General features: G+C 39.9%; 1 protein-coding gene and 1 long non-coding RNA gene across 2 annotated transcripts; one reads left to right on the forward strand and one right to left on the reverse strand.

The window, feature by feature from the left end:
• Positions 1 to 204: 204 nt before the first annotated feature.
• Positions 205 to 15,345, reverse strand: LOC127376152 (uncharacterized). Its single transcript, XR_007887489.1, has 3 exons — positions 15,297 to 15,345; positions 14,327 to 14,451; positions 205 to 222 (listed from the first exon to the last, which is right to left on the reverse strand). It is a non-coding gene; the product is annotated as an uncharacterized LOC127376152 (long non-coding RNA).
• Positions 12,884 to 24,511, forward strand: LOC127376141 (uncharacterized). The gene is made up of 11 exons (XM_051422779.1): positions 12,884 to 12,996; positions 13,167 to 13,280; positions 14,000 to 14,194; positions 14,267 to 14,444; positions 16,754 to 16,937; positions 17,169 to 17,281; positions 17,440 to 17,826; positions 18,004 to 18,180; positions 18,562 to 18,752; positions 20,480 to 20,703; positions 21,862 to 24,511. The coding sequence occupies exons 1-11, from the start codon at positions 12,913 to 12,915 to the stop codon at positions 22,463 to 22,465; spliced, it is 2,451 nt and encodes an 816-aa protein (XP_051278739.1). The 5' UTR covers positions 12,884 to 12,912; the 3' UTR covers positions 22,466 to 24,511.
• Positions 24,512 to 25,401: the final 890 nt, after the last annotated feature.

A 25,401-nucleotide genomic window follows, 5' to 3' on the forward strand; every position in this document is an offset into this window, starting at 1 on the left:
AATCCACAGTGAGACCCAATCACTTGGCTGTCATTTGTAACCTTGGCAGCTTGGTCACACCCGCCCGTCTACGGGGGCTTGAGCCATTCGGCTGTAAAATCCAAACTTTTCAGGAGGTCAAGGGTTTATTTGGGTCTGTGAGGATAAAAAAAACTGCTGACAGGCTACCTTCTGGACCATAAAAAGCTCCTTCATGTTAAGTGTCTGCATTTCTTCCTTGACCTGCATCAACACAGAAAAATAAAAAGTGAGAAATATTAGTGGACGTGGGTTACTGAATAAAACATTTCTTTTCAAAGCCTGTTACAGGCTTTCTCAGAGAGAAATTATGATGATCTATGGTGGACTTCAATGACCAGCTGACATCTGATAGTTAATCAAAGTCCAATATCCTTTTGTTTTAAAACCTCAAATGTAAAATTCTACCTTTTTCAGTTAAATGGTCTTGACTCAGAAACACAAAAAAGCAATGGGAGCTGTCATGGTCAGGTGCGGATGACATTTAAAATGAGGAACCGAAATAAAGAATAATAGCTAATTCTGAGAGCAAGCCATCTAAAGTATGGAGGGGAAACTAAACTGTTTATTATGCACAGGAGCCAGTGGAAAGTGACTGATGGACAATTTACAGAGGAACAGGTGGTGAGCCAGAATTATTTTTCCACAGTCTTTTCAGTGTCACCGTATTGATGAGATGAAGCCCCAGGCTACACATGCTCTTTTAAGGAAAACCGCAACATGTAGATTGTAATAAGAGCATCTATATCCAGGGAAACAATTAGACTCACTCACCACTTGAAAAACAGCTTGTCTTTTTCATTTGTATCTGTTTCTTTGGATATTTAACACATAGAAACAGAAGATGTAAAGCAGTTATGTAGCTTATGCACATGACTAACAGCTGGGTCTCAATTCATGCAGCATTTCAAAAGTCCTGTACTCGCACTCATAAATCTGAACAAAGGCCAGGTGACTCTTGAATGCTTTGGTGACAACACTCGACTGTCAACTTTCCTATGCAAACGCATCTCGACTATGATAAATGCAGACAGACGACATTAACACAAACGTTCTCATTTGATTGTGGGTTTGATGGCAAACATGCATTATTCCCAGAATGTCGGACTGTTCCTTTAAGTCAACCTTGGAAAGTTTGCCAATGCACATGTATAAATGGAAGATGACCTGCCATTTAATCATAAGCCTGGGACCTTTTTTTATCGGTGTTAATGCAACAAATGTATTCACCATCAGTTTATTGGTTGAGGGGATAAAAAGGGAGATTTTTTTATCCTGGATCTGATGACAGTGACATATTAGGTCGGTTTATTCACACGAAAGACCTCTGAAAAGTTCAGAAAATGTGTGTAAATGATGAATCATATGAATGTGGCATTGAGGAAGGTGACCCTGCATCATTTCAGTCAGACATGACGTAGTTTACAGTACAGTATGGTGGTCATGCGTGAGGGAAGACCCCAGGCAGCTGACTGTCCTGAGTGTCTCCTGAGTCTTTGGCCTTCTCACATGCCAGAGAGCTTGTGTGCCGCCCGATGACACACTAGCCCGCCTGCAGCTGTCTCTGGAGACATCCTGCCAATCACATGTCATAACAATAAGGTGTGTAAGCGATCCTTGACCTTAACACGTCACCCCCCTCACAGTGTGAGAAGATATACTCTGGAATGTGTCTGAGGTGGTGGCATTGGAACGCTGATTGGGTATTTGTGTTGCAAGGTAAGGTTTTGGTGATTTTGAATAGAAAATGGAAGGGTTGAGGAAGCAGAGAAAGGGAGTAGGCTTTGATTTAAGTCTATAGCACAGCTAAAAAAACATTTGACTGTTATCATGACCACTATGGACATGAATTATGGTAACTTAAAGTGATTTTTTCCTCTGTCATACTTCATCTGTTATCTGACAACTGGATCTTGCATCCTAGACATTCAGTTTACAGGCCAGGTAGTGTGCAATGTTTCGAATGGTCATTAGTTATTATATTTTAAAGATTATTATTACTACACTCTATCAGCATTCAGTCAGTAAGGTCTCAGTCATGTGTAGCGAGGTTTTGTATAAATTCAGTTGCAGCATTGGATCACCTTGACTGAAAGCCTCACACCATGAACTGCACATATTGAAAAGTAGGGTAAGTGCTGACTAAGATAAAGTCAGCGTTTGAGTACTAAAAATATCTTCCTTGATGTAACCTCCCATTTTAAGTGGTTGGAGAGGCAGACAAAAGCTATCCTGCACTGAAAATGCAAAAAGTCAGTCTAGGGTAGTCAGAAATATCATGTATCATCATCCCATATAAATTCCTCCCTCTTGTTGCTATGGAATATTAAATGTTTTTAGTTATCATGTTTCTGTGCGTCTTTCTTTGAAATGAGCAGTAACTTGTCCTCAGTCGCGTTAAATATGATCTTATATGACCTTTAAACGCGGTGGAGATGTCACGTGTTTTAAGCAGTTGTAAAATAAAAGTGCTGCAGTTGACACAAAAACCAGTTGGGAGGAAAGTGATATAGAGGTTTTGAAATGGACTGCAGGAAGAGGACCCCGGACACTATAATGCTAACAGCTGTCAGGCTTCACTTGGTGATACTTTTGAGCTGGTATGATGTGGATATTTTAGGGGGTTGGAGTAAAGGGAATACAGAATCTCAAAAAAGATTTGTAGATAGCTTCATCAAAAATTAAAATTGTTCATAAGCCTAGATATTCTAGCATCACATTCTTGTTTTTATGGCCACCATAGTATCTTGCTTTCCCGCTTTCATTAATAACAAATTACATGGTTTATTGTTATTTCTAGCAAAGTCGGATTTGATTGCAGAAAACACATTCATACATTGTTTGATTAATGATATGTTGCCTTTGGGAATTAGTTGCAGATGAAGTTCTTCCTTCATTTTCACAAACTAAAAAAATCGAAAGACGAGTGGTGCAATGTTTCCCTAAAGATCTAAGATCCAAGATTTTGCTCTGACAATGTTTTGACAGTAGTTGTCGCATTATCTCCAGCTAGCAGGGAGATTATAACCTCCAACCTTCCTCCCAAGTCACACGACAGTCACAGTAAATAACTGACAGCAGTCCATTGTTCGCCTGAGCAACTACAAAACAGCAATAAGGACAGTTTGACCATCAAGATACTAACCACACAAAATCATACAGGATTTTGAAGGCAAATATTATCAACCCCCAAACCTGACCATAAATACCCTGAATGCTGTTTTCTACATGTGGATATGGATTGCTATTATTAACACTGAGGAATTATTATTATGGTTATAATCCCATCATTGCTCCAATCACCAAGGAAAACCATTACAGACAGTCTGTTTTCAGCCGAGTGTAGGCAGCCCTAATACTGATCAGGAGTCCATTAGTGTGGTCCTGAAACACAGGGGCTTAGTAATCAGATTCATATCTTAATTGACTTCCTATACAGTCTCAGAAGAGCCTTTTTATGCAACCCACACGCCACTATAAGCCTACACAAGGCTCTGTGTAAGTGTTACCATCAGCTTACATTAGGAGTATAATGAGAGATTGAACAAAAAAGTATCTTGTTGACACTTTTTTACACTGTTTTTAAGAAAATATTATTTTGAATGCATGATGAAGTTTTAGCCTTAGCCTATTTATGCTTCAGTAAGCATTTCCCTACAATTACTAAAATTACTTTTGCTTTCCTACAGATAACATCTTGAATAAATGGGTTTTTACTGTTCAGAAAAGTCATTGCAATTTTCTAATTCAATATTCTGGTGCATGAGAGCTGCTGTCAGTGGAGAAATTGGAATTTCTGCGTCATAGATGGTATGATGGGTTTCATCCTGTATGTCACACTGTGGTATCATGTGTCAAAAGATGAAAATATTAATGTTGACTGCACAGCTATGGCCTCGATATGTGTGACCTGGACTTCTAGGCAGGCTTAAGCCACAAAAATAAAGTGAAATGCTACTTAAACTACTTAAAAGCTGGTAGCTTTTTTCTTTTACACATATTTATTATCATTATTAGAGTAGATTTTTGTGTCCATGATAACCAGATCCTTCCACTCAGCCTGTTTGGGAAAAGAAGGAAGATATTTGTTCGGTAAGGACACTGCTGTGTGATAAATCGAGATACAGACCCGGGGAGGCACCCCTTCATGTCAGACACTCTAATCTCCTGTCTGTTACACCCTGGCAGGGATTTACCGATGACTCCACTTCACCTTCCATCAGGCAGAAATCATTTGAGAGCTGGAAACAGTCTGAGGGTGTCCGTGCTGGTTTTACCTATTTTGTGGCTTACTCCATTTTTTCCATCTTATTTGCGATTTCAGTGCTCACAGAGGATTTGAATCTTGATTTCAGTGAAGGGTTGCTATTTATCTTTTGGAAAGGCATATTTTTAAAGAGAGAATGTATATAGACTAAAGCCTCATGTCATTGTTTTAATAGCCCAAGTTAAACGGGTTGAGAGTAACAATTGCCCACTGATACTTAATGGCATGAAATGCTGATTTTATCATTCAACTTGTAGTCCCTCTTTGAACTCTTGTAATTAGCACTCTTATTGTTGTCCTGTTGTCTAATAGGCCAGTGAATGGTAAGCTACACTATTACCATAGTGGTTTCTCAGGTGTCTTGGAAACTAAGGTCAAAGTTACAGTGGTAACATAATCACCCTTCTATTCTACTCGCAGCTTGGACATCAATCATTCTCTCTCAGCAGCACTGTACAGTATAGTGTTACAAACCCCAGCCCGGATTTAGAATCTAATATGTTGAAATCACAAACGTAATTATGTCAACCGTGCAGACAGGTCTGAGCATAATAATACATGGTAAAACTATAATAAAAGTGCAATTGAACACACTGTGAGGCACTGGCATGGCCATCAATGACAGTTGGGGTTCAGTGTCAGTGTCTTGTTCAAGGACACTTTGCCATGTGGACAGGAAGAGCTGAGGATTGGACCAGCAACCCCCAGGCGAACAACGCAACCTCCTGAGTCAGAGCTTTTGAGACCACACAGGATGTTTTATTTAATCCATATAAAATTATAATCATATAAATATTTGTTTCTTGTTCAGGCTCATTGCGGGACAGGAGCCTATCCCTACATGTGAGAATCAAAAACCACACAAACACACTGTACCAGTTGTCTGTGTGGGGCTAGTACATAGTCAGACAGACACATTCACATATAGGAAAATCATTATTCACCTGAACTGTGAAAGTAAATCAGAACAAACCAAGCACAAGGAGAACATGCAAAGTACATGCAACATTTCACCCACACAGTCAGGTTCAAACCCAGAATATTGCATTGAGACAGCAGTGCTAACCCCTGAGCGCTGCCCCTTGTATATACTAGCAGCAGGTCATCAAGAGGCAGTTGGAAAATGTCAAACTGAAAATAAATGGAAAGGCAATATTTTACATTGAATAAATACAGTCTGCAATATGAAATACCCTCAAATCTCTACCTGCTCCCAATTATTAGTGGCAGCAGGTAGGTACATGAAGTTTTCTGTATCCATCATAGCAGGCTCTCAAACACTATCTTCACATACATACTACTACATACACACCTATTCAAGTTTTCTTTCATTTCTTATGTCTAATGAACAATGGAAGATCATTTTCGGGGCAACATTCAGGCTCCATTATTTCCTTTTTTAGCTGGTGTCTCACATGCAGTCTGTACTATGTCCCGGTCAAGGAGGTGCCAACTTGCCACATGGCTCTGCCAGTCTCCAGCTGGGACCAGCTCCGGCACCCCTGCTGCTCCGCGCAGATGGGACAGGCCACTAGGGCCATCCACTGACACAGTACATGGATATTGTGTTAACTTAAGATACCAGATGGGTGGTATCACATGAGGTCCCATTGTTAAACCAAATGCATGGTGGGCCCAAACCCTATTGTTATTAGTAGAAATGTGAAAAATATGCTCCTAGAGAAGAGACCGTCTGTCTTCTTCTACAAGCAAAACTAAATGCTGAAGATGCCCCTAAATAGATTTTTTTTACTAATTACAACACTACAGCAATTATGCAAACTATTTGTTTTATTCGGATATGTCCTGGTGTTAAATATAAGACGTAGGTTATATATATTAATAGAATAATTTCCACTAATCGAATACAGCATTTTCCAGAATATAAACATGTATTTCCAAATGGTGGTTAAAATGGCATCTTGGGCCAGAGTTAAGCTACTTTGCCTGGTCAGTAATCCAACCTTTTTGATACTAAAGCAGCACAATCAAGTCCTTATAAACTCATTCATGCATTGATATCAACCTTACAACTACATATTCATGTCCTACAAGGAAATAAAAGGCTGCAGCAGCAGGGTAAAGGTCAACTGTTAACCAACGATTCCTAATATAAAACAATTAAACCTAACAAAGTGCAAAAGTTGCTAAGAGAGCATATTTGTACGTGTGTATTTGTGTGTGCTGGCATGCTAAGATTAATTCCTAATGTGTGAAATCAGTGTGCAATAAGCACTGCTTCTCCCATTGGCCAATTCCCAGGTCTCAGAAAGTATCGTTCCCCAGGGTGATGTTTTGTTATTAAATTAATTTAACCATAACGCGAAATTTAATACAGTGGTGCAACCAGGCATCAAACTGTTCCTTTCCAGACTGTCTGGCAACAACAGCAGTGTGTGCTGCAGGTCCAGTATTTTGTGGAAACTTAACTATACCTGCCAGTTACAAGTCTGAGTGGCCACAATAAGCAGCCTTGAGTTAGTGTTTCTGACAGCAGGAACAGATGATGCAGCACTTCAGACAGAGAGGTAATTAGCCACAGAGGAAAAACAGACCACCGGGAGAGCTTCGACAAGAGTTGCCAGCCCACTCTCATATATGCAATGAAATTAGATGACAGAGTCAGATGATGTGATGGTCTGATTGGTCTTCTTGCACCCTCAAGTGGTGCTACACTGACATGACAGGGTGAGAGAAGACATGGCAGCTGATGTTGGCTCATTATGGCAGGGCTCTGCTATGCATTCACTGTGTGTTCAGTATCTTGTGATATATCCTAAGTATAACACATTGAGATTCACTTTTGGAAAATAAATTGTGCAATGTCCAACACCACATGGCATGAGAAACATTTGAGAGCTGCATCAAGATGAACATCCTCCATAATCACTGAATGCCTTATTAATTCTGATTAATGAATGCATTCTCCAATAGAAATTCTTCGACTGCAATGTTTTCAAGAGGATTTTGGATCACAAGAAAGCATTACGTTAAATGAATGAATTAAATTTTTATTAGTGAGTGAGTTATGCAGCTTGGTCCATTGGCTTACAAGACACCACAACCTCACATAAGCCAGATCAAAAGAGTTGTATGCAAATTTTAAACAATACTACGAAAGAAATCTGACTCGTTTAACTTTCACAATCAAATCCTCAGACCTTCATTGTTAATAACAATGTTCATGACTCACTGGGAAAAGATTTCTTTGGAATACTGGAGAAATTTTAGTAAATACTAATTAAAGATCCTCTCGAGACACAGAATGTGTGTCTAATATGTTGTTTCTGAAAAAAAAAATCCACATTAAAATCCTTAAAAAAGGCACTGTTCTACTCTTTCTACCTCATTAAACATTCTATTTATGAATCTATGAATATGCAAATTTTGTTCATTTCTGTAGTTTTCCTGCTGGACACAAGATGTCTCCTACTTCACTTCAAGTACATTCTCAGTATATGTGCACTGGTGGCTTTAGGTTTCTACATCACACTTGTATATATTGCATACTGGAAAGAGTGTGGGGTAGCTCACCTAAATGGAAAAAAGAGAGAAATTTTGTTTTGTTTAAAAAATAAAGATGAATATATATTTACATTTTCATGTTTAGGAGGAAAATCAACATATAAAAGGAATAACAAATTGGTGTGATCTTTGGTCGGTTGATTTTTGCAATAACCATTAAGCTACCAGCTCTAGGCTGACTGCTCAGGACACCAACCTGATCCACCCGATCTAGCAGAAAATTTTAAATAAAAAGCTAAAAGTAATGGAAATGGTTGAAAGGTTCAGCTTCTGCCACCCAAAAAATTGAAAAAAAGACCAAGCTTTAATGTTCCGGGATCACTGGATCATGTATTCACACGTGTAGACATGAATCCACCACATCCATGAACCCGAACTAATGAGGGGGGGAGGATAAAGGAGGACTTGAGCTCATCTGATTAATTTGCCGGAAAGTTTGGGAGTCACCGCTTTAGGCCACTGCTGCTTTATATTGGTAACAAATTAAATACAACAGGAAGAATAGGAGGAAATGAAATATATTCTGCGTCTTTGGTTCTCACAATGGCAGGATGAATGGCCAGTAATCTAAACTGTCCCCTCAGAGCAGGATATTACATAATCTGTCTATAAAACACAATGATCTATAGCTTTAACACAGCTTATAAACTCCAGCGTCAACAATCAATTTGGCCTCACTTCCAAATATTCACTGCTGTGACTTGTAGTTCCACATTGACCATTGATTACTTTTACAAATCTGAGCCCTCAAAAGATGCTGAGCAGAGGAAAATGACGAATCACCCCTCCTGCATTGCACGTCTCACATAATGCATCACGTCATGGACACCAGAGGGTGGAGGTGTGTGGCGAGCCCATAATAAACTGACACATTGCTTTAGTGAACATGGCAGGAAGCAAATGTTGGACTGCCAAGCCAAAGACCCCCTATCAGTTTATAGATGTAATGGATCCAGCAGGCAGACGGAGCCCGTTGGCCTCCACTGGCCCTTTGGATGTGCCACGGCACATAAGAAGCTGCATGGAGCCAATGTGTGCATGCACGGAGGGTCAGGCTTTTTGAGAGAACTGAGGCGTGCACACAGTACAACCATTCAGACAGCTCACAGAGGAGAGAGAGTGAGCAGGTCTTTATGGGGCAACAGCAGGAAAACGTCTGTTATGTAACAATAACACCACATGATGGCAAGGGCTGCACAGTCTTGGGTAACTGATCATGATACATGTTGATGGTCTCCATTTAAATGAGCTTCTTTTTTTTTTAAATAATGCAATTCTAATTGTTTTCATGTGTTTTATATCCACTGGTGGAGATACAAATGATGGCAATAACATGTCCGACTTTTCTTTATCCCTCAGATGAATGAGATGATTCCTTCTCATATATTTTTCCTCGGTATGTCTGTCAACCAGCTGTGTACAGTCTCAACTATCATGGCACTTATTATAGAAATAATTTGCCAATGTGACTGACTAAGAATCAGATTTTAGCCACATGACTGAGGTCCTTTCTGACTGCAGCAATATAACCTCTTTTTTTGCCATGAAAGTTCAATTTTGACCTTGGATATAGTTGTTTTGTCAAACAGTAGTGTGACAGCAGTCACACTACTGTTTTCATCTGCATCATCTGCATCACACAGTCTTCATCAGTGGATGTAGTTGACATGTCAACACCATCATAGATCTGTTGACATGAAAGCTCTGTATCTCTTACGATTTTATCCATAGCAATTTTTTGGTTTGAAGGTTAAGCATGTGCTATGCCATATGTGCTATGGCTGAAAGCTCTGAAAAGCTAGTGAGTCGACCTTGAGCTTGCTTTTTACAAATTCACTGTTTAAAGGATAGGATTCACCATTTTTCTAGCCAGATGCACGTATGAAGATTGAAAAAGGTTTTATTTAAAGGTGAACCTGCCTGTTAAATACAGATTTTAGCCAGTCAATTACATTAACCACTAAGGTGGTCGAGGTTCCTTTATTGACTGCAGCAATACCCTTTTTCAAGCATCAAATTTAATTCTTGACCTTAGAAGTAGTAGTTTGATAAAACAATTTCTTATTTAAGGCCCCTTTACTAGATTTTTCAACTGTATTATCAGTGGCTGGAGTTTGCTTATAGCACTCATGCATAATCTTAAGCCAACATGGTTGAGACGTCAGAATATTGCTATATATTAGCTATTAAACTTGCATGTCAACAGATCTCTCTCCATCAAATCTGCTGAGGATGTGATATGATTGAAAGCTCCACAAAAAAAGCTAGTAGGTAAACCTTGAGTTGAGATAGCTTTATAACCTTTTTTTGTACATTTTCTTTTTTTTTTGTAAATTATTGATTTAAATATATATATTTCATGAATTCCACATTGTTATAGTGGAGTTGCTTAATAGATAGACACCAGAAAAAGTCCAAAAAGGAATGAGTTATTATCCCATGGTGGTCTGAATTCTGTCTGACAGGCTTTTCCTGTCATGCCAAGTTTTTGGCATGGAAGTGGTCAAACATTAAACAGCAGAAAATTGCCACAGTGTATCAACTTTTGGCAACTTAATGATAGTTCAGCCATTTAAAATATCGGCATCAGCATCAGTCAACGAAAAAAAGAAAAAAGAAAAAAGCAGCCAAACCCTACTTAGGACAGCATGTACAAAGCTGAAATCGAAGTACTGACATAAAAATATTCCAAGCTATCAATCAGCAGATGAATTCCTAATGAGGTGTTGACAAAAGTGTTTCTTAAGATGGGCAATGACTTTATAAATGACATTACATGTGGCCAGAGCATATAGAGCAAAGGTCAGGGAGGATTAAAGATGGATGAGGAACCAGTGTCAGGCGGCAGGGGCCCAGTGCCAAAGGTGTTGACTGCTCAGGTGTCACTAGCTGGCTGTGTGAAGAGAGAGCAGAGAACAGGAGATCAACAGCTGTGGATGTATCAGATCACCTGGTGGAAAGAGACATTCAGCTCCGTACCTGGACGAGACAACAGGTAAGATCTCTTTCCTGTGATGTACTTTGATGGAAAATTAGCGAGCAAGGAAGAACGAAAGAAGAGTTTAAACTCCTTATTACAGATGGTCATTAGAAATAATTACAAAGCACTGTTATTATCGACAAGGCATAACAAGCAGCAAGGAACAAATGTCTGTAAACGTGATATACCTTCGTATATCTTTTCTATTAGGTAGATTGAATAGTTAAGTAACTTATTCAACACATTTTTACACAGTGGTGGAAAGTAATTAAGTATATTTACTACTGTACACTAGTACAGTAGTAACTGTACTGTACTCTACTTTACTTGAGTATTTTCATTTTCTGCTACTTTGAAAGCTATAGTTACTGCAGACTGAGATTGTACTAATGAAACATGGAAGCCATTCATAAAATAAGATGCATTGTTAAACTAGATAAAAAGCATCAAAGCATCAAAATGCTCCGTACTTTATCAATACTTTTACCCTTGATACATTTTTTTTTACTTCAGTCACATCCTAATTGCTGGATGTTTACTTGTACTGGAGATTTTTTTCAGTGATATATCGATATTTTAAAAGGCAGGGAATAAATGACGCATTATATTCTGATCACAGAGGAATGACATTAGTTACTCCTACACAGACATTTAAATTATTAAATAGCCTCAAAACTGAAGAGAGACTAGATTACAGCTGCAAAAGTTGGTTCAATTCCAGATGTTAAAGGGTGCTAGAAAGGGTACGGTAACTGCTCTAAAGTGCTTAAAATTAAAATTTTGAGGAGCTATGACCACCTTCAAAATGAGCTGCATTGGAAATACAGAAGCTTTTTTTCTTGCTACTAATCATCTGAAGCTGAGGTGCACTCATGCATACAGAGGCTGCTAATCTCAGGACATGGCTGTCTGCCTGCTGCCTCTGGTCCCAGAAGCACTCAGCCCAGCAGATGACATGGCCGCAGATGAAGCGATTAGGTTACAAATATTGTACAGTCACTGACAGGCTGTGAAGGAAACAATGGAGACTTGTTGGCGTACAGTAAAAAAGATCAATGTCATCTTAATTCATCTTCCCCAAGGACGATTTATCTTGTTTTTTGCACATGAGGCCCAGGTGGGAAGATTTTGTTCCTGACTCTATTCACTGAGCACAGTGACCTGTAAACTGTCATCTCACTACTTTTTTTTTTATCATTCTCACCAGATTGAATTATATTCCACATGCTCTACTCACTCTGATGGGTAGATTTACATATTCTCAGTTATAAGTTAATAATGGGGTAATATTAATCTGATTTCCCACCTCTGAATCACAGTCCACACCTCTGATTCTTTCCTAATCAGCAGGTATTGTTTTGTAAATTAAAGATGTAAAAGCATTTCTTCAATAGAATGATTTTCAATATGTTAGCCTGTTGTTACCCAATTATTATTATTATTATCCAAGGGATAATATTGCTATTTTTTTAGTTTTTGCTTCATATACCATGAATGTTGATGTTGTTTTGCTCTTTTTTTATTGTTATAATTAAGATGGCTGGGCCAAAGCCCAGCTGCTTGTAAATGCAAGTGAGAAGATTTCTGTGCATTAAGAACGAAGCTTAGAGGCAGGAGATAATTAGCCTAGCTTAGCATAAGGACTAGATGCATCGGATAACAGCAAGCTTGGCCAAAATAGTTCAGCGTAATTCAATGGGTATTAAACAACTGGGATACAAAGTGTTAATTAGTGAGTTTCAGAGGTGTTGGTAGGTGTGTTTTTAAACTTTGGTCAGAACCAAGCTAACCCTTGCTAAAAGAGTGAATAAGTGCAATATCTATTCCTTCGGATTATACCTGGTTATTACCTCTGTAAATACCACAATACAATGCCTATATTAAATGTTATTAACAAGATATTAGCCCATTATTACTTTGTGTAATGCAAGGTGCTAATCATCATGGTTACAAAAATATCAGCAGAACACTCACAACTGCCTCTAGTTCCACATAAGTATGTAAATTGAAGCATTGTTTTCACTCTAAAATAAAAATATATTTCATGTTAAAGTCTGTATGTTGCTGTTTCTGTCTGTGCCGATGGGCAGTTGTATCTGTATCCTGTCCTGTGTTAGAATCAATGAGAAGAAACAGGAGAAACAGCAAGACTCTGCTTCAGGATCTCTTTTATCGAGGAGTCCATGGAGGAGACAGAGATACTCCTGTAAGTGTCTGTGTCTGATCCATAATCCTGACTGTCAACTCCACAGCTTTATTAATGATTGTTTAACTCTTCTAAGTAATAATATTACTGTGACTATTATTGGTTACGTAACAGAACATCCTTTTTAATGGATTAAAAGAGTAAGAAAGGGGTTTTTCAATGTTTTACAGATTCCAGCTCAGCCTGGTAGAGATGCTAAAATGATCCACTCCATTGCCAGTCTGATCAGAGCGAAGAGCAAACTCCTCCTCCTCGAGAATCCTGACACTGTGGAGATCTACAAGGTCAGCATCAGGCTTTTTGAACAGCGTATTACTATTATGACACTTTCACTTTGTTACAGGTTGAGAGCTCTAACTGAAACTAAAACACAAAGAAATGATGAGGAATAATGGAGAGGCTGATGGAGCAGATTTTGCGTTTTTTTTCTGTACATGTGGTACTCAAAATACGTAACTAACTAATCTTAATTTCAATATTTTTAATATTGTTAGAAATCAGCATAATGCCAACAAGAACAGTTGGGATCAGTTTTTATTGGAATACATTTTTAAAGAAGGATTGTCCAGAGTAGCAGGGTCACTGGAAAGAAAAGTTGCTATTGAATTTTTTAAATGTAATTCTTCAATGCTGTTTGTGCCACGGCCTCAGTGTGTTTGTGTTTTGTAAAAAATCATAATAAAAAACTTTTCCTCACCTAAAACACAATATGGTGTAGTATTGTAGTATTGAAGGGGTAACCCTTCCTGTTGCAACACATTGAGTTTGAAGACTTCCAAATAATAAATACATCATGTTGATATTTTATATAGGCTACCCATTACATATATTGATTCCTTTGTCAAAAAGTCACTAACAGAGAAAGAAATATACAGTATGTTATCTTACATAATGACGTTGCTTATGTTTTTTGGTCAGTTAGGTGCAAATGAGGAAAAGTAGGCTTTTTATGCTGTTGTAAGATGAATTCACCCCTTTAATTTTTGCATTGTACCCAATGTAGCTGGATGATTCAACAGCCCGTTCTAGCAAAACTGGTAAGGACGGTGTCTACCTCCCAGCCATCACAACGAAGGCGTCAAGTCTAAACTCCATCAAAGGGGCTCTAACTCAGTCCTGCCCTTACCTGTACGACAAAAGAAGAGGATCTTTCTCCTCAGTAGCCTCTCAGAGAACTGGAGGCCACCCTCAAAAACAGGTAATCTGACATAAAAATGCACACAAGAAGCTTCTTTTCGAAGGCAAACCTTTTCCTCTCTCTCCACACCAGAGTAACCTAAGGGCACAAAAAGAGGCAAAGAAATCCAACGTCACTGTGACAATGATCTACCTTGGACAAGGTCATCGGGGCTCAGTGTTGGGGTCAACTCAGGATGAACTGAAGGTCCTCCAGCAAGTCAATGGAGGGGAGAATATCTGTGTCTTCAAAGGCCTGCTGACTCCAGGAGGTAGGAGCTGTGAAATGTAAAGCAGTTGCTAAGTATGGCCAAGAATGTGCACAAAAGAGAATTTAAAAATACAATTGAAAAAAAATCTAAAGTCTTCAAAATGTCTTTGTTATTAGAGTAATTTTCAACCATCTATAGGCGACCTTAGGTTGTTCTCCCGCATAAAACGAGCCCAGAATAATTGAGTGAAATTAGAGGTGTTAGTTTCCCCGTCTTTTCACACATTTAATTACTCTTCTGCCCTCAAAGCAACATTGTAAAAAAGATGATGATGAGGATGTTGGCCTGAAGCAGTATTTGAGCTAAGCAGGAATGGAAAGATGATGTGTGACCTGATAGACTACCATCACATAAAAAAGTCAGTGGACAAGACAAGTTATTTCATCTTTTCAGCTGGTACATGTTGATACACACTGTACAGCCGTCACTGCACGGAGGGAATCGCAATGTCAGGCGAAGAAAGAAGATATGGATTTCTGCTTGGAACTGTGTGTGTGATATGTTTACAAAATCTTCTGTAAGATGAAGGAATAAAACAAAGGAGAAGACAATGCACATAACTCGATTCCAAACAGTCTATATAGAATTTGGAAATGTTTACCTTTTAATATACGTTAAACATGCAGTATACTGTATTCCATGTACATATATTGGTTACACTGGTATGTGACTTTGGTGTGAACAGTTTTTATTGGAATTAATCTTTAATGAAGAAATAGTCTGAAAGATTTCGACAGTGGGCTCACTGGGATTGCCCAGAATTACAGGGTCACTGGAAAGAATTGTTGCTATTGAATTTTTTAAATGTAATTTCTCAATGTTGCGAGCACCAAAAAACAAAATATAATTTACCTTTATTGTATTGGGGTGGAAACAGAACGCAGATAGATATCTCAAAACCTGGGGAAATAAACCAAACTTATCTGTATAGATTGATACAGTAGCACTACAAGCAATATATTTCTTTAGTAATTTAGGTGAATGAGACCTTTAAACTCTAAGCATATCAGATTTTTTTTAGTTTCTTTTTCATTTTTCTCTTAGAGCTTCTCTAGACAATAACAATGACTGTCTGATAGTGGTTTACAAAAGACTGAGCATGATGTCAGAGCGACATAACAGTCCTCTTGAATTGGACATCTCAGATGTTGCTCTTCCTTTCAGTCTTACTCCACTCAATTGTTCCTAAATGGGACTTGATAAAGTCTGATTTTGGTGTTTAATTTTTAAATTAGTGTGACATACTTTTCCCAACTGGGGGCTTGCAAGAAAAATAAAACCTCACATAATTACAGACTGCTGTCTATTGAAATAGAACTAGGACATCGCTCTTTGATTGAAAAGCTTATAGCTCCCAGACATTACGCAATACAGGTTTTCAGTACAAGTATGAACGTATCTTTAAAGGAGTTATACAAAATAATTGGCACCTGTCAAATTCATACTCCAGACCAGTTGGGGGCAGCATATCACACCATAAGAAACCATTGACAGTATAAGAAACAAGGACACTCCCTCCCATAGGTCTTTCTTTCTTTCAACAAACTATAATTTAGGGAACATATAAAAATTGTCAGTAACATTATACAATTAGCTACCTTTATAAGCTATTGCTATGTTAGCATTAACAGCTATTTACTTACCAGTGTAGAAGAAATGCTGCGACCTTCTGTTTCTATCACATCTTTCTTTGCAGCCAAACATGGTTTTTGGGGCAGCGCTACACTGACTATTGGCTCTTGAGGTGCAAAGTGGTATTACAAGACAGGATGGGCCGAAGCAGGCTGGTTAGCATGCTAACTTCATTAGATATCTCTGCAACAAAATACATAGAAGTGATCATTTTAGTTCATTTTTGAATGTTTTAAGTTAAAATTCTTGCATAATATGAGATCCACAAGCTGAACTGACAATTCTGAATCATCATTGTCACTGAGCTTTTGGCATTGGAGCTCCCCTCACTGGTGATAATTGCCATTGTCAGCTTAACAGATAAATCCAGTAGCCTATGTTGATGCCTCGTCAAAATGATAATGATAACTTAATAATTTTGTTGTGAACTGAACATAATTCCACCCCTACAGGCTATCAAAGGTCAAGGTGAAATACATTAGGAATGCTGTATGCTATTTTCTGGATGCTTCTTGCACCATGAGCATATTAACCCAAGGGAAACCATCCCTGAACCTGCTGACATTCACAGCAACATAAGCCAAACAAGACAGCAGATGACCATGCTGAATCTGTTAGAAAGGTCAAACATGATCATCTTCAATATTCAAGCAATGTTTTCTCTTTGTATCTTTCAGAGCAGTTTCAGTTTGTCTCTCAGAGACACAGAGGTTACCCCTTCAGTGTTACCTTGTACATTAATGGCATCATGGTGGCCAGAATCAGTTCCTGCTGTGAGTACCGATATGCTCCCGGCTTCCAGCAGGGCAGGAAGAGCTGCTTCAGGTTGTCTTGGCTGGCTGGTGGGATACCCTGTTACAGGTCAGATTTCTTCCTCTGGGAGAAGGACAGCATAGCATTGGTAGAAAATTAGAAATTAGTTCCAGTCAAAACAGATTGGGTAAACCCATTGCTCTGTAAATATAATGTATTGTTGTATTGACAGAGGAGGAAAAAGGATGCATATTGCATGACATGATCGGGAATGATGTTGGTGGTGGTACAGGGGAGGAAATATGAGTCATGATAAAAGAACATTTTTCATTTTTTCAGATGTACAAGTCTCCGAAACAAATACAGCTCCTGCCAGCAGCTGAACAACGGCACAAAGGAGAACTTAATTCTCCCTCTAGAGCAGAGCCCTGGCAATGGTACAAAGCCTGGAAGTGAGTGTCTCAATTTTCCATTTCTTCCTAAAGCTTATTCATCAACATTTTTTTGACATTAGGCCCAGTCCTTGATTTTAATGGACTAGTTTAAAGACAAAATGTCCCACAAAGCATTTATTCTGTCTTTCATTTAGCCTCTAATGTCTCCAATGTAGGCACCATCGAGTCATGTCCATCATCCCCTCTGTTTATCCCAGCCAAACCAGAGAGGAAGTCAGTGAGGAGGACAAGAAAACACATCAAGGAAGGCGGCGGAGGATCTACAGACAGCGAAGACCCCACTGTAGCAGGGATTAAAGAGACCTCCAAGAAGAAACGACGCAAGGGTCAAACTAATCAGAGAGAGAGCAAAGGAAAGACAGCCAGAAATAAGAGCGAAGAGGGACGAGACAGTAAGGGCTCGGAGGTCTCGCGGAGGTCAACAGTGACAGAAAAATATAAAGACCAAGCACCGTCTGCCAGACCAAAGCAGAAAGAAACCAGAAGTGTCACAGCGCTGCAGACTGAGCAGCCGCGATCGAACAAGACAAGCAAAGTTCTCGGTGAGCACTGTTACTCATCCTTGCTGGTTTCAGTCCTGTAAGAGATGCCGGAAAAACAGAATGAAATCTTCCAGTGAAGCTACAGATGACCTTCAGTCCATCTACATGCGGTATTTCCATTTAATATTCCTTGTGGAAGAAAAAAATGGGAAACAACAAGAGTGTTTCTTTTTAAAGATTCATTGCAGGATGAGGAAGCTCTGACTAAGCAGAATGGAGAGAAACAGAAGGACCTGGGATCAAATGAGAAAAACAGAGATGGGGAAAGACTGAAGGACTTCTATGAAGAATGTGTGGAAATAAGTGCTGCGTTGGAGCAGGGCCCAAACAAACACAACTGGTTCAAGGCAAACAGTGAGTAAAGAAACCGCAGCACAGTAGGAACGAACTGGAATCCCCCTGGAGTGCTGTAACTGATTTACATAATACACATTAGCAAAAAATGTTGAATTTGCAATAAAGTGATACATCGAACAGTGTCTGCTTGAAGGAAAATGGATGACGTGTGAGAGAGGTTATGCAGACATTGTTCGCACAGACACACACATGCATGCATACATCTCACTGCGGCAGCTCTGTTTGTCTATTGACCATGAATGCTCAGACTGAATATTAGATTTCATTACTTGCATTCTCACATCAACAGTGGGTATTAATATCACTGTGTGCACTTGGCTTTAGGAGAGACAGTTTTATTGCGCCTGAATTGTTGTTTTTTTCCCTTTGTATGCCAAGTATTGGAGAGGTGCCGGCTCCAGAAGAAACTCTCATCGTGCCCACCCCAAGCCCCAGGCTCAGATGTGGAGCGTAGTGCAGAAAGTGACACCGTCCCACAGCCTGATGGAGAGCCAGAGGAAGAAGAGGACGCAGACAGCCAGGGTGCTGGCAAAGAAGAGCCGGTTAAAGAACAAGACCTGCAGGCGCAGGTGTGTGTACTAACACAAATTACTGTGGTGAATCTGTGTTTCTGCCAGAAACACTCTTGGCATTAAATCCCTGCCAAAAGCCCTTGAAATACCGACATCCCTGCATTATGTGATAGAATTGAATTGCCAAATAATATAATAAAGTGTTAATATAAAAACAATTTGTCCTTTAAGGGGTTTATAACCCATTAATGTTAAGTAGTTTTTATTGCCTGATATCGGATTGTCAAATTTCCATCTTCATTCTTACATTACCTCCACTATAACCAATTTGCGGGTGAGAGGTATTTGATTTTCCCTAACCAATCACTAGAGAACAACATATCTGCTTAAATCTGAAGTTATTTTGAGTTGACACTGGTGCGTAGCCATACTACACACTGGTTTTACAGGGGTTTTAGGAGTGGTGCTATGTAAAAGCAAACTACAACATCTGGCAATAATGAGGAGACACGCTCTATAGCAATGCATACCTTGTCTATAGCGTTCGCCATTTTTGTTATTACTCCTCAGCCGAGCTAGGCAATGCTTTATAACAGCTTGAAAATGGTCTTAGTCCTGCCAGTGGCTCTGATTGGCTATGTGTTAGTCCTCACTGGATGGATACTTTTTAAACTGAGAAATTGCTGTTTCATGTCATGGTACCAGACCAGAATCAGTCAACTCCACGAGTGGGCAGATTCAAAGGTTCGGACCCAGGCAATAGTTTTCAGCCTTCCCCCCCGATCTTGAAAATTCAAGAAGCAATTGTCATCCGTTCAGACATTAGCATTTAAATAAGATGATGCAGGGGTGAAAATATATTTCAGTGTCAGTGTGTATCTATTTCACACAACTCAAAAACATAAAATCTACTTCAACAACAGGAAAAGGGCATTATGTTATCAGTATGTACGATTTGTTTGATAAAAAGTCAAATAATTCACAAATCAATTCTTCTTCCTTAAAGGACTATCGTGAGGTTAATACACAAACGGTTGTAACAAATGGTCACTGAGTTTTATCTGGGACAGGCAGGCGTTTGGCTTGGTCGTACCCGTAATGATGAAAGAGCCTCCAACAGTGCCCGAAAGATTCCTCAAGGTCTAGCAAAGTGGCCGACAGCCAGACCATATGTCTTTCTGGACTCTCACCCCGTCTCTGTGTTTAGAAAACCTCCAGCACCTGTCCTGCTCACGTCTCATTCCCGGCCCAGCTATGCTGCTCTCGCACACAAACAGTGACTACTTAACGTTAACAATACTCTTCTCTCAGGGCAGTGATGCAAAATGTATTGTATTGTAAATTTATGTGTTTCTGCATGAGCGAAATAATTAATCTATCTGTGCTACAAAATGGGATTTCTGTATTTCACAAAAACCTGCTGTCTGGTGATTGAAGTGAACTGGAAGTTGTATAAGATATTTCTATCAGTATCATTTATTTGTACGGCGAGAGACTATTTCCCACCAGGATTATAGAACAGAAAAAAAACATATAAATATATTGTTGTTGTTGTAAAATCTTTCAGCAACATGTTTTCATTGTTCTACAATCCTTGGCCTTAAGAAATCTCTCCGAAGCCAAGTGGGTAAACTCTAAAATCCATATCCATCATTTCTTTCATCTCTTTAGTGACAAACCTTTTGGAGATATGTCTTAACTTTTGGAATTGAAATTTGTTCTGATCTCTTACACTAAGCCAAACAAATCCAAAAGTATGACTTTCTCTTGGTTTGTAAGTGTAGCTTGATGCCATGATGACAGTGCTGAGCACATCCGATGAGGTGGAGCAGCTGGTTCTGAGGAACACGGAACTAACAGACGACCTTCTACTGAGCCTGGCGGGATCCCTAAAGAGCAGCTTGTCCGAGGTCACACTGCTCAACCTCAACCTGAACCTCATTGGCCCATATGGTGCTCACATCCTGCTGGACGTTCTGAGAGTGAAGCCTCAGGTCAAAGGCTTACAGTAAGTCCCAGGCACCACTGGCCTGCATTACGACAAAATCTGAGATAAAGAACAATTTAATTTGGAAAAAAAACACTGAATCACAAGCAGATCTGGGAACACTGGCCTTTTAAAAGTGTGACTTTAGAAAAGAACATAATAAAAGAGACAGTAAAAAGACGCAGCTAATCCAAGGACAGCCTTGTCATTGCTGCATAAAATCCTAGCCTTTCACTGTTGAATTACACAATTAATCTCTTTTATGTGAACAAGAAATGCCTCCAGTGCCTCACCTTTTCCCCCCCACAAAATACAGTTAATGTGCAAGAGCTTGTCTTTGTGCCATTTTTCCAGAGATGTACTGATGGATGTAGAGACTCACAGTGCATGCTGACATATGCGAGATGCAGAGAAAGCGCAGCTCTTCACCACATACATTTCAAAAGAAGTGTGGGGCTTAAAGGAATAGTCTGACATTTCTTTGCTTCCTGGCGGAGAGTTACTTGAGAAGATTGATACCAATCTCTTTCCATTACATATAAGGCTACAGCCAGCAGCTGGTTAGCTTAGCTCAGCCCAACTGCTCTGAGCAGTTGTCAGGCAACCAACGGAGGCTACAGGAAGTTACTGGTGTCAGCCAAGAAACATTCACATACCAGTTGTAAAATTGTGAATTTCCGCTTTTATACTACTACTGGTTTTTGTATTAATTAAACAAACCATAAATGTTGAACTATTCCTTTATTGTGCAGAACAGTGCAGAATGCCCCTGTAAGAGTTAAAGTCTTAACTAAATGATGTTTAGATGCATAGATTTCGACAGTAGCCCTGGATGCATAATTTCAAACAAATCCTTAGATCTTCTTTTGAATAAAAATTCCAAATAATAATAAAACAGGGAAATGTGAAATCAGCCATAAGACATGCAGAACTTTTATATTAGATATAATGGTCTTGAAGCTGCAGAACAAGCAGATACAAAACATTCATGTGACACTGTCAAACAAGGTGAAAGAAAAAAGCCTTTTGTAGCTTAATAAGGGGAAACTTAATATCAGGGTTTGAAATGAGCACTTCACAGAGGATTCAGAATCTCCATGGTTACCACTTTTTCTCTCTCTCTCTCTCTCTCTCTCTCTCTCTCTCTCTCTCTCTCTCTCTCTCTCTCTCTCTCTACAGCTTGTTTGGAAACAAACTGCGTGACCATGGAGTGCTGACCCTGTTGAATGGAATAGCTGAGCTGCAGGAGCAAACAGCGAGAGCTGCTGCTGCCATCCAACAGGCCATGCTTTTCCCATCTGAGCAGAACACGCTTCTGCAGCTGCCCACCGGATGGAGCTCTTTCAGGGGTTTTGCGCTTTTAGAACTGGATATTGGGGGAAATGGCTTGAGCAGCGACGGGATAAAGGTGATAGCATCATATATGAGGCACCACTCGTACCTTCAGTATTTAGGGCTGGCGCAGACCAGCGGTGCCGACCTGGCGGCATGGAAGGAACTCTTCGACAGCCTCAAAGGAAACAGCTCGCTGAGTCAGATCATCCTAGACGAGAACAACTTGGGGGACCCAGGGGTCAGACTGCTGGCCGATATGCTGAAAGAGAACATGAGTCTGCAGCAGGTGGATCTGGACAGAAACGGCATCAGTGATGTGGGTGGAAACGACATCATGGGGGCCTTGTTATGCAGGACGCAGTTCCCGATGAGGCATCTGAGCCTTCAGGAGAACATCATAAGTGCAGGGCTAATGAGTAGAATACAGGAGCAGGTTAAATGTAAATGAATCCTGCAGGACTGAGAGATCCCAATTCCAAACCATGAGAACCTACATAGCATACACAGCACTGACTTGAGAACTCATAAGATTCTTTGTTTACATTTTGAGGTTTCGAGAGGAAAAAACCTGACTCATTTGGCTTGGTTGATCTTCAAACACACAAACACACACACACACACACACACACACACACACACACACACACACACACACACACACACACACACACTCACAGATCTCTTCCTTCCTATAACTGGGTGGCCCTGCTAACAAATGCTGCATCTGAGTTTAGCTCAGGCAGGTAGTGTAGGAGGCATGTTTGCTTTAGGGCTGCGCTGTGGTCTGGATGCGTTTTCAAAGAGATCTCAATAAACGGAACTTTTCTTCTTTGTGGTGAGGTTACATCTTCACCTTGAGTTTTTTTTCTTCTTCTTCCCACCACCATTACCCCTCATGACTGTGTACCTCCTACTTTGCTAAAACTGACTCCAGCACAAGGCTCACTGATCCCTCTGTCATTTTATTGAATAATTTGCTGCCTCCTGACGAAAACCACAGTGATTCATTCCACCCACGGTATTTACAGGTCATGGACCTTCAGAACATTTCAGTAGCCAATCTCCTTTCTCCACTTCTACAAATCAAAAGAGAGTTATGGACAGCTAATCTATGCCACGTCAACTACCCTCATTTTGTCATTCTTGTCTCTTCATGTGCTAGACAGAGCTACTATTCAGAATGTATGATGGGGGGGAAGAAAAACTAGGGCAAATTCATCTGCATTTTGAGGCCGTCAACTCATTGTTCTATCAACACTGACGTTCTGAGAATAACTGAACCTATGATCAAAGCTTGTCAAAGTGGTAATTATCTCCTCCTCTCAGGGCTGCCAGTAGTGATTCTGCTGAAACCAATCCCTCCATATTTCATCTGCAGTCTTTGCGAATTCCTTTCTGCGGAACCCCGATAAAGACGCTCTCCGAAGCCCCAGAGGATGACAGATAAATTAGACTGGCGCACCTGAAGATTACATCTGCAAAAGTCATTCTGCTCTGCCGTATCAGACTGAAAATGCCTTTATTTGTTGTGTTGTGGTGGTGTACATTTAAAACTCTGTAGACAAGATGTCTGGTTCTGGGTGTCTTATTTTGTAAGGTCAATTGTTGGTATCTAAAGTCTTACAGATAAGCCAGGTAAGATTTTGCTATCAGCACTATAAAGAGCCCAAGTTTCTTTTCTTTTTGACTGTAGATCTTCTAAGATCTCAACAGCCACATTTGTTGTAGATTGAGCACAAAACTAAGTGTTACACCATCATGCCTGGCTGAGCATAAGCTGGAAAACAAGAGCCGCACTGTAATTCACAGACTCCTTCGATAAGGCCTTCGTGCTTCTCCGTTACAAGTAAATCTCAGATCAGTGACCCCATTGTTCATCTGCTAATGTTATCTGTATTTCACCTGAAACAAATCCTGCAGTGTTACAAGCTTCTTTCAACCGCTCTTCCAAAAACAAGGCCTTCAATCATAGAAGCTCAATCTGTTAGGAATTTACAGGTTTGCTTGAGAAACAGTTTTCCCCTTTCAGGCCTTTGTAGGTTACTGTATCATATCTCTTGGTGCTTTAGCTGTACAGTCACGTGAGGCCTGGCTAGTGAAGTGTCCACTGTTGTACAGCCCAGAAATAATCAGGCTAAACACATCATTCATCAACATTTTGTTGATAAGAACTGATCTATAAGACTAATAGGTGAATTACAGCTGGGAAGTTGCATATACATCTTCTATGGTATACAAGGGTTTAGTTTCAGACAACCAGTGCTGTGGGGAATTGGAGAGTGGAAAGTCTTGGGAATTGAGTTTCTTGACTGTGACTTAGGGGAAAAACAAAACAAATGAAGTGAACAATGCTTACTCAAGGGAAGTTCAGTGATTCAGACTTCCTTTAAGTTTCCTGGGCAGGGTGATGCAATTTATTTCCACTTACAGCATATGAAGGGTCAGTGTCTTTGCAGTTTGCAGGGCATTCACTTTTGATGTCTTTGTAAAAGAGCACCTCTGGATACACACAGATAAGCAAAACATTTTCAACTTCAAAGTGTGTCTCTAGGGATGGCGATGTCAGGTTGGTTCACCATTTTATTATATGTATTGATATTATCAACAACTATTGGATGGCTTGCCATACATTTTGTACAGACGTCCCAAAAGGATGAATTTGAATAACTATGGTGATGTCCTGACTTCTCATCTCGTGCTGTCACTTGATTTTTTGACCATCCGACAAGCACTTTCTAGATGCATACAGCAGCTTCAGTCTTGTTACATCTGTATACGTGAATGAAATGTAAAATAAAAAACTACCTCTAAAAGGTATCTGGGAAAAAATAGCCTTTAGTCAGACAGTGTAGACAAGAACACAGTCCATTGAAACCCTGCTTAATTTCCGTCACCACCAAAATTAACACCAAAGCCTGCTGGGACTGACTGGATCCACTTGCAGCATCTGTGCCATGAGTCAGTGTATGACGTGAGGAAATGGATGGGCAGGGGTGTATATTTGTGTACAGTGGGCCTGTTTTCAGCCTGCATGTAGAAAGCCAGGTGCTGTGTTTGTGTTTACGGAAGCCCTGGGGGCGGTGGACCTCTGTCGGAACAGCGCACCCTCTGTTGGATCCATTGAAGTCCGCTCTGTACTGACTGCAGGCACTCACTAATTTGTTTTGTCTAGTCTGTCCAAATCAGATGTTACTTGTACAGCTTGACCAATTGAAGGCCGTCTGTGGTTAATGCAAAAATATTTTTTCACATGGAGACTTGCTGCAAGCCCCGAAACATGGCCTGGCTTTGTGGCTTGCTAAATAGAATCACTCTGCTAGTTTATGTGTGGATGGAAAGTTAATCAGGTATGTTACAGCGCGCACAAAATACTATAATGTGTTC

The sequence above is a fragment of the Dicentrarchus labrax genome, unplaced genomic scaffold (genome assembly GCF_905237075.1).
Source record: "Dicentrarchus labrax unplaced genomic scaffold, dlabrax2021, whole genome shotgun sequence".
NCBI classification, from domain to species: Eukaryota; Metazoa; Chordata; class Actinopteri; family Moronidae; genus Dicentrarchus; species Dicentrarchus labrax.

Excerpts from the sequence above, each read along its gene's own strand:
- LOC127376141 (XM_051422779.1), top strand. The coding sequence starts at position 12,913 with ATGAGAAGAAACAGGAGAAACAGCAAGACTCTGCTTCAGGATCTCTTT. Across the intron at positions 14,195-14,266 it reads GAGGCCACCCTCAAAAACAG|AGTAACCTAAGGGCACAAAA; the intron begins GTAATCTGACAT and ends TCTCCACACCAG. Across the intron at positions 17,827-18,003 it reads CAAGACAAGCAAAGTTCTCG|ATTCATTGCAGGATGAGGAA; the intron begins GTGAGCACTGTT and ends TTCTTTTTAAAG.